Raw genomic sequence first — 10,716 nt, forward strand, 5'->3', positions numbered from 1 at the left:
GATAGATAGATAGACAGATAGATAGATAGATAGATAGATAGACAGATAGATAGATAGACAGATAGATAGATAGACAGATAGATAGATAGATAGACAGACAGATAGATAGATAGATAGATAGATAGATAGACAGATAGATAGACAGATAGATAGATAGATAGATAGATAGATAGATAGACAGATAGATAGATAGACAGATAGATAGATAGATAGACAGACAGATAGATAGATAGATAGATAGATAGATAGACAGATAGATAGATAGACAGATAGATAGATAGATAGACAGACAGATAGATAGATAGATAGATAGATAGATAGACAGATAGACAGATAGATAGATAGATAGACAGATAGATAGATAGATAGATAGATAGACAGATAGATAGATAGACAGATAGATAGATAGATAGATAGATAGATAGACAGATAGATAGATAGATAGATAGATAGATAGACAGATAGATATAGATAGACAGACAGATAGATAGATAGATAGATAGATAGACAGATAGATAGATAGACAGATAGATAGATAGATAGACAGACAGATAGATAGATAGATAGATAGATAGACAGATAGATAGATAGATAGATAGATAGATAGATAGATAGATAGGTAGATAGACAGATAGATAGACAGAGGGAGGGTTGCGTGTCGAAGTGTCCTTGGGCAAGAACCCCGAATTGCCCCTGGCGGCTGTTCCGCCATGAATGAGTGTGAATGTTAGTTTCCGTTTGAGCACTTAGGCTCAGTGTATGAATGTGTATGACTGGTGAATGCAGATGTAGTGTAAAAGCGCTTTGAGTGGTCGAAAAGACTAGAAAGGCGCTATACAAGTACGGAGCATTTACATATACAGATAGATAGATAGATAGATTGTGCATGTGTGAGTTTTACCTTCTCAGTACATTGATTTCATTTTCCAGGTTGCTATGAGCTAGGTGTTTTTTCTTCAGACATTTCAGGGCGTACAGTTTTCCTGTTTTCTTCTCTCTCACCATAAAAACCTCTGAAAAAGACCCCCTGCACAAAAACAGTAAAGACAGAGACACAAATATTGAAGTGGGTGTTAATGGAGAGAACTCTATCTATCTAGTCTATGGAAATAACAAACTATAAATTACACAACCTTGTTAGTTGTTTCTTCATTATCATAAAGGTTCAAAGCACTAGTTTTGTTCTGGTTTAATATTCCTTTCCCAAGTCACACTATTGCAGGACACACAAGGATGAGAAGAGGAATGTTGAGAGCCAATTGAAGGTGAACCTAAGGCAGGATTATAATATATGACCTGCTTTCACAGATCAGGATTCGTGCAAAGTACCTACCGGACTTCTTGGGAATTATTGGGTCTCTGTAAATGATATCACAAAGAGTACGATCTAGCCCTGCTCTATATGAAGAGCACAATGAGATAACTGTTGTTGTAAATTGGTGCTAGTCCAATTCAGTTCAGTGTGCTATATTTGCATGAATATTTAATTTAAACAATGTTGTCAAAGTCGTTTCAAAGTCAAAAGTTTATATATATTCACTTAGGGGTGTACTAACTTTTTAGACATTAATGGCTGTGTGATGTGTTATTTTGAGGGGACAGCAAATTTAGAAGGTTACACAAGCTGTACACTCATTACTTTGTAGCAAGTGTCATTTCTTCAGTGTTGTCACATGAAAAGATATAATCAAACATTTACAAAAATGTGAGGGGTGTACTCACCTTTATGAGATACTGTGTGTGTAATTTTACTGAATTGAAATTAATTTAGACTTTGTGAGTAGATTATGTAAACAGATAAAGTAAAGCAGGTAAAGTGTACATGTCTAACCAGGAAATTGATCAAAGCTTGCAATAAGAAAAAATGTAAGTTGAACGGCCACTCTGCCTGACACATGACTCTCAGGGTGCAGATGTGCCTTCGTGTGTGTCTGCTCCCACCTCTCCTGCAAGTGAGTGGAAATTCGCTACTATCAAAATTAAGGTAACTTTATAAAATAATTTTTATGCCTTCAAAGCCACACATCTACACAAAATATTTTTCTTGTAGTGTTTGGTGAAAAGGAAATATTATAAAAAATTAACTTATATTAGCTCAATTAAACCAAGTGACACATTCTAATAGTGTTTGATTGCAGTGAATTATGTTATGTTATTATGTGCCTAACTCATACTTCCTCCTAAATGTATACATCAAATATAGAAATAAAAAACAATTTTCCAGTATTTTTGAACTTCTTCCTGCTTCATTGACAAACAAAATCACCATATACGCAAGCTAATCTTTAACAGGCCACCTACATTGAACCCTACTCTTTTTCCCCACTCCTTGCTAATGTTAAAATGCTAATGTTAGTTACAAATGTCTTTAAAATATAAAGACTGAAGATAAAGTTATGTTTGCCTAGAAATACTTGAACATTTTTCAGTACGGCTGAACTGTGAACAGTGCTTGTGTTTCTGACAGTGTTCCCTCACTATATTTTGCCTCCTTCTTCAGTGCTGAGTGTTCATTCCTGCGGTGTTTTTGCTTTAGCTAATTTGTCTCCATATGTGGTGCTAACTAATTACACTGTATTTATCTAGTATTTAGTGCTACACATTATTTCCTGTGGTGGTTGTTATTATTTGTCCATATGTGGTGCTACAGTAATTGCTCATTGTTGTAAATATGACTAGTGATGATACAGCCTACAGGCCATGCCTACAGAGTGCAAAAAAGTCTATAATTAAATGATAATTAAATTCTACTTGATTTTTCAGTGCCGGTATATAGTGTGAATATATGCCCCTGGTACTTTCATGACTGAGAAACATCTGATGAAGCATGATTATTCAAAATTATTCAAATGACACCAACAAGACTTTTGTGGCAGCACCGACTGAGTTAGGAACAAGATGGTTCAGTTTTGAAAGTTTCCATGGGTGCAAATGTTCACTCCAATCACCATCAGTTTAAATAAGCTTTGGTCATATTCAGTGGCTCGTCACTGGGTTGTTTTATTACCTTGCTTGTTAATCTGATAATTTTTTGGCATCATTTGATTAATATCGTCTGTAATCTCTTCTATCTATCTGATTTTGTGAGGTTAAACTATGTGAATAATTATTCTGGAGCCTCAGCAATTATTTTCTATTCATCAGAAATCACATGTCATTTACAATTATTTATCAATGCTTTTCATATTTAGTAAATGAAAAAATCTCAGTAATCAGAATTAGTGCTATGTACATGTAATTACCTAACTAAGTGATTTTGATAATTGAGCTTGAGTGTGCCATTTATATAGAAAAGTATAGGTCTGATGTTAATACCTATGGAGCCAGGAGAGTAACGTTAAAATTTAACATCGAAAATAAAATTTTGCATTGGAAACAAAACCGGAACTGAAAAAGGTGCACATTTTAGACAGAGAAGATGGATGGTTTGAAAGAGGTGTCAATGAAGCCATCTACACCAGGGTTGAGAAGCCGTCATTGAACAGGGGAGGGGGTCTACGCCACCACTTATCCCCCACTTACAATGCTGTCCTTTCATCACTTCCCAGGAAACTCAACAAACGTAACCTATTGGCCTCAGGTGAAGATACCAACGATGGTCGTTCAGTCTTGGCCACCTGTAGTCCTAACGACCGTAATGACTGTTGTTACAGCAACCAGGAACACTAACGAACCGGCGGTATCGATGATCCTGGCAAACGACCCCACTGAGGTTAAACAGCTGAGTTTCCCTGCCGGTCAGTCAGAACTGAAGAAGTCCTTTGGATGAGGGACGAAACGTCTTCCAGTATCAACCAAGTCCAGTTGCCCTTGATTTTAACCTTCGTTGGATAATGAGAGAACGTCACTCTTCCTGAAGCATCCATCTCATCCGCTCCAAAGCCTCTGGCATCACCGCAAACCGACAGCAGTGGCTTCCACGATTTCACCTGTAACTCTCAAACAGCAAGTCAGTCTGTTTCACTCTGCTGTTGTTTTATCACATAAAACTAGACTGGGTAAAAGTTAACTTTTAAGGTCTGCTGGAACAAGTGCTACTGTTAGCTAATAGTGACAACAAGTTAATGTTAAGCTTATATGAACAAAAAACAGCAGCAAGAAACAGACTTAATTATGGTTTGAGAGTTACAGGTGAACTCATTGGGATTACAGCGGTCAAGCCAGTTGCCATTTGGATTTCGATGTACATCTGTTGATGCAGTTATGGTACCAGTGCTTGAAATGTCCGAAAACGACAAAGAAACACTTGTATCTTAGCAACCATATCTATACCAAATTATCTCAAATAAGCAGTCAATAATAATAATGGCCAGGGGTATGGTTGGCACAAACAAATAAAGGCCAGTCCCAAATACAGGCCAGGAGTAATAAATTCCTATAAAGTCAAACAATAAGCATGCTAACTAAGCGTAATGTACATTGGCGTCACTTTAATGTAATAACACATTATTGATCTGGTTTGTTGAAGTGTCACTGTGGATGAACGTATAAGCTGCTATAGAGTACCTAAGTACCTCGCTTCCTCTTCCACCCAATGGGACCTTATTTTGGAAAAAATATGTACGGTAGTCAACTGCGAGAGGCAACTTATTTTTCTTATCCCCTTTGAATTGTGCCCTGAATTACACATATGATGTTTATCAATTTAAAAGATAATTTTGTCCGTTAATAAAGTTGCAGATTGTTGCAAAACTGAAAAGTAACATTACGTAAAGTATTATTATTATTAAGTAACAGTTTAATGAACTATATCTCTCTTCAGTGCCAGCTGTTCCCTTTTCAGTTCCGTTTTTGTTTTGAATGCCAATTTTATTCACTGTCCTGGCTTTTTAATCCTTTTATATCACACCCTCATATTGTGCACCTATTTAACAACATATAATAACAATAATACAAAATAAACATTTTATTAATATTATTAGGTCAAAATCCAATCATATTTTCTTCCTGTAATACACATGTCTGACCAGGCTGCCTTGACATCAGATGACATGACAACCCCATGTAACCAAGAAAGGCTGCGTATCAGCATGGCACTTCTTTATTTAGGCTTAGAGTCAGATGGCAGCCAGGGTGTAATCCTACTTTGTGGCCAATGAGTCGAGCATCTGCACAGGTGACATTGCAGCTCAGACCCAAAAAGGGAGACTCAAATACCCACTCCAGATATTAACCATTATATTATTCTATTATTAATTTTTGCATGCACTGTGTTCTGAATTAAGGTTAGACTCATATACTGATACTTGCCATTTATTAAAAGTTACATCTGAACCATTTTCCAATTTTATATAGCAGGAAATTAGCCCTCATAATGGAGCATATTTGATCCTACATTTAAGTGCAACTTTCATAATTTGATTGTCCTGTGAACATTCTGATTACACTGTGTTTTCTACTTTAAAACAAGAACATATTTCTAAAAGAAAAACAACCTTTCACTTGAAATAGAATCCATAAATATATTAAAATGGCAAAATAAATCAGCTTGTTCCCAACTTTAATACAAAAGTGAATGCATCTAGTCCATCTCTAAAAGGATTTGCAAAGAAACAGATGTGTTGACACGTTTCAGTCTCATGTTTGCACAGACACACCTGCACGTGCTTATACCATCTCCATTAACATACATTCAGTACACCCATACACCAGTATAGTCAGTCAGACTCTTAATCCTATAATGAAATGGTGCTAGGATGTTCCTATACTGCTGTTCTGACGTCAGTGCTTAGGAACCTCAGACACACACACACACAGAGGCCTCACTCATTCACAGCCAGTCGAGGATGGAACGCTTTAAGCTGCTTTGAGACAGCAGGACAGCTCTGAGGAAGCAATACCTACAGTTAACTTCACCACTTGTAACAGGTCATTGTATTGTCATTGTCAGTGAGATGAAGCAAACCTGGTCTTGCTAAATTTCTGGAAATGAGGCAGATAAAGCAAAAACTTTTTCTGTGCACGACAGGAAAGAAATACATTTTGTTTCTTGAACACTAACTAAACCTATTCAAAGGACCATATAGTGCCTTTGCGAGTTTTAGGATCCTTAATCATATAGAAGGCTGAGTGTGGAACCTCAAAGTTAGGTTGCACCAAATGATTGTTCATGATGATTCATATTCTTGATTACATATTTTCTGATTTAAATCACTATTTTACTGTATTTAATTCATTTAAATTTGCTGCAAAGACATCAACATCAATGAATCTGAAGGCTTTTTTTGTTAAAGGGACAATCCATTGATTCAGCATTGCACCTCCATAAAGTTGCGGGACAGATTCAAAAAAGAATGGTCAGAATTGATGCAGCAGACTGACTTTCAGGGTCAGCTGTGTAAGAGGCGAAGTAAGAGGCTCCGTTGTTAAAACAAGCACTCGGGGAGGTAATAAAAGGGATTATCCTCATCCTGTAGGCCAATCTGAGCCTGGTAACAAGGAGATAGACAGCAGTTTGACTTCTCCATCCACCTAGTCTACTAACAGCCCCCTGAAGTTAGGCTAAATGGTAGCTGAAATGCAACAAAGACTTATGTCCCATCTCTGATGATGGCTGACAGTATTTACACATTATACACATAAGAGTCGAATATTTCTCTGTCTCCACTTTCAAGAAGCGCTGAGTCAACAGTTAACGCTGACCAAAGGATGCTGCCGTTTTCAGTTCTGTCCACATTGTGTTCGGGACTGTTTTGACCCTGCTTTTGACCACACCCACCGCTTCTGCTACATCAGCCTGCATCTGCAGGATTTCCTGACACAACCATTCATTCCCACAAGACATTGTGCAGTCATTACCAAATGGTATTTGAGTCGTGATTGCCTTTAATGGTTAGACTGATGACAATCCCACCCAAACCGTGACATGACATCGAAACGAGTACCCGTGCATATCACAGACGGGGGGGGGGGGGGGGGGGGGTATCTGCTGTGCGTCTCATTGGCCCCACCTCCATGCTGGAGGTAGACACTTTTCTCTGATTCTCCAAATGACATTCTTTGTTAATTTGTTCTGTATGCCCATTATTAGTGAATTGATACTCTTCAAGAGTAACTTTTTGCAATTTGCAAAGTTCTTAGATTGTCTAACTTGCCATGTGCAGTTAACTGTCAATGAACGTTGATACTTGTGTACGAAACTAGTCTCTCTCTTCTTGAAGTACACACATAGCAATCGCCATTTCTTTCTTTTGTCTGCCTTCTATTTTCAACAAAGGTACTTACGATCCCATTTTCCCCTCGAAGGCAAACACATCCTTGATGTTATTGGTACTTTTTTTCCAGCTGCAGATGATTTCCTTCCGCCCCATCTTGGCTCTGACGTTAAACGTAGACTCCTGAAGCACAGATAACATACATGATTTACATTTCTTGTGGGTTAAAAAAAAAAGAGAGACAACACCATGCATCAAGTTATGAGTGGAAAGTCACCAGTGTTTCTTTAGAAATCTGGAATACTTTAATATGATCAGCATCACGTGATGTGTCTCTTTTTGACAGCATTAACTGTACTGTGCTGAGTACTGTGCGCCCACTTTAACACACCTCTGCCCCCCACATGACATTTGGCCCTCAGTTATTCTCATTCTGTGAAGTGTAGTATTTAGCTGTAAGGCTTATAACGGAATAATTTTCGTATCTTTTATAAACCGTATTTATACATTTTGTAAGTATCAAAATAAATCAGAATTTTATTTTATCATCATTAGAGCATTTTTACTTTTACAATCATTAAGCGCAGTGGCCATTTGCAGCAAAGATAGCCTCAGTGTACATGTTCAAGTGCAACAATTTTGCTTCTTTTGTTTAAATCCTGTTTTGTGATGCTCTCAGCCTCTGAGTCACATGGTCTATGTGCTGTGGTTAGTATGTGCCCCAATAAACTTGCCTGTCGGTCTAATTTTAACTCCTTTTTTCACTTTATTAATATAAAACACTGTGAGCTGCATCTCTTTGTAGAGAATGTAAAGAATGTATTTATTTATTTATTATTCATTTTGTCTGCAGTATTGGTTCTATGACTTAAACACCTTTGAACCAGATTGCAGGGTGCTTCACATCAATTGGGTTGGCAAATCAGAAGACACTCACCTGACAGTGATCTCTTTTTTATTCAGACATGATGACTTAGAAATCTGTTGTGAAATAATAAACTTCTTAGAAGGTGAGCAAATGATGAAATTAACTGTTAATAGTTTAATAATCCCTTCATAATGTTCAGTAAAAATACCAAAAATATTCTTCTTTTAGCTTCTCAAATATTAGGATTTGCTAAATCTCTCGGTTAATATCACTGTAATTGAATATTGGATTGACCACTGCATATATATATATATATATAGTATTTATGGGTCAGTACTATACTATTTTTATGTATTTCTTTAGCTCATGAAATGTACAGAAAATGATCAAATACAATTGAATGGCGGGGGTCCCTACCCTGACCCTAACCCTTCCCTGTCACCCCACCTTCCCTTTGTATTCTTGTTACATAAATAGCATGGCTGAGGTCAGTCCTCCTTGGGTAAAGCCCATTTGTACCGATCAGTTACACAAGATTCAAAAAGGCAGAGGATTAGAGGTAAATAGCAGTGGTTGATTAATCCTGTACACCTTACTTGTGCCTGCTGTGGGAACAGATTAGAGGCTGATTCCCTGACAGGACAAAAAATGGGTCGTTTTATAATCCTGGCCTTGAAAGGCCAATGAACTCTGACCTTCCAGAACTATTTCCCGAGATGCACCATTATTAGGTAGAACATCCTAAAATGTAGCTACTTGCCAAATAAGGAAGTTCGAGATGTCTTTCTGATTTTGTAAAAACAAACGTAGGCTAAAAACTTCACTGTAGCAAACTGACAACCAACGGATTAATGTTAGTGTGTTTTATGTATGAATATATCCTAATATTAAATTAAATTTCCATACATTTTTACATGGAGTTTGGCATAAAGACAGCTAGCTATAATAGTGTTTATTTTCGGTTTATTTGTGTGGAATTAGCTATAACGTTCTCTGAAAGTAGCCTACATTTTTTTAATTAGTAGGCCTATTGCCTACAACTCATTATGAGAGCAATATTTCTGAACAACCTAATAGTATCCATACAGCTTATACATGGCAACAAAATGAAATTCTTTAGTTGTAAAAGTGTAATAGATGGTTTTTACCTGAGGAGCAGCGTAGTGCTGGTTGAGTTGAGGTATCCGTGAAAGTACCTGACGGTTTTGCGTGCGCTGCCGCTCTTCACGAACTCGGGGTGGGGGGGGGGGGGGGGGGTGGGCGGAGCCTCGTCTTCATCTCAGTCTCAGCAGTCAGACAACGTGCTACATTCAAAGACTCTTGGAGACTGCTACATGTCAGATACTTCACTACATTGGAATCGATGCTGCTTTAGTGGTTGTTGATTCAGCAAATTAATAGGCCTACATATGTCAGGGAATAGCTTTTTCTATCCGTCTGGTCATGAAGTGTGAAGGCATCTTTATTCACAATGATTTTCATCTTGTTTGGACTATTTCCCCATGAATTGGAAACAGGTCATACTGTGCTTCTCACTCCACGTACATTGCATATATTGTGTTGTACTTCTCTTCAAACTATCCATCATAACTTGGCCTGTTGTTTACCCATTTCCTATAATGAATTCTCAGGCTTTATTAATTTGTCATGAACAATGCACAATGAAATGTAAACTGTAGCCCCTTAATGTTACACACACACACACACACACACACACACGAAACATACACATGTTTAAATTAGAATAAATAGGAATTAAATAAAATCAAATATACAGTTACATATTTATACTATAACTATACACAATTGCATCCAGACAGTATGTACATGTGCACATCTGACGCCAGTTTGTGATGTTTCCAATGAGGATGCCTTCTGCTGCTCCTCTGTTAAAGTTAACAAGCACATGGCAGTAATTTTGCCTAAAGAAATCCAGCATTTCTGAGATTTTTATTTTCTAACCTAGGTGGAGCTGATTCCCAGGAACCTGAAACTGTTCACCTGCTCCACCTCGGCTCCGCTGATGTAGAGGGGGGGGTGTCTTTGCCTTCTTTTTCCTAAAATCAATGCTCTGGTTCTCTGTAGTCAGCACAATTCAAATTTACGCTACACAAGAACACACATGCTGAATACCTGTGAACAGCAGCAGCCACAGCACAATTACATTGCGTGTGATTATCTCATACGTATACAGTCAGCAGACCTGCTATAATGATTACATCACCTATGGCCATTAGCTCTCCAATCTTAAAATTGAGTTGTGTAATAATAAACTATTTGCATGAGTACGTTCCTTGGTTTCTGCAGTTGTCACCAGTGTTCAGTTGTTTACTATCTTTGCACATATGCTGTCTTGTCTGCAGTCAACTCACAAGCTTAAAATATGCAAGCAGTTCCACTTTTGCACAAACATTTTGTCCTACCACTAAAACTTTTTTTAAACTGTTTCAACAGCGGGTCATGCATCACTTCAGCAGTCTTTACAGCCTGAAAATATGCAATGCTGCAGCACGAGACATGTCCCTCACTGACTAAACTGACTATATATATCAACAGCTAATACAAAGAGATACCCAGGCCATATAACTGTATCATTAGTTGTCATAATTAGATTAATATTTATACAGACAACATGTGAGAGAAGACCAGGGCTTAAACAAAACATTTTCTGAATGCAAACATCAAAGACACGAG

General features: G+C 37.5%; 1 protein-coding gene across 1 annotated transcript in view; it reads right to left on the reverse strand.

Moving 5' to 3' along the window:
- Positions 1-8,304, reverse strand: part of LOC123987098 (calcium/calmodulin-dependent protein kinase type 1G-like) — a 17,437-nt gene extending 9,133 nt beyond the window's left edge. Inside the window, exons 1-2 of the mRNA XM_046075713.1 lie at positions 7,225-8,304; positions 902-1,027 (exon numbers count right to left, since the gene is read on the reverse strand). Of these exons, the coding sequence (XP_045931669.1) occupies positions 902-1,027; positions 7,225-7,409 (311 nt within the window). The 5' untranslated portion in view covers positions 7,410-8,304. The remainder of the gene's footprint in view (positions 1-901; positions 1,028-7,224) is intronic.
- Between the last annotated feature and the right edge of the window lie 2,412 nt (positions 8,305-10,716).

Source organism: Micropterus dolomieu, linkage group LG18 (assembly GCF_021292245.1).
Source record: "Micropterus dolomieu isolate WLL.071019.BEF.003 ecotype Adirondacks linkage group LG18, ASM2129224v1, whole genome shotgun sequence".
NCBI lineage: Eukaryota > Metazoa > Chordata > Actinopteri > Centrarchiformes > Centrarchidae > Micropterus > Micropterus dolomieu.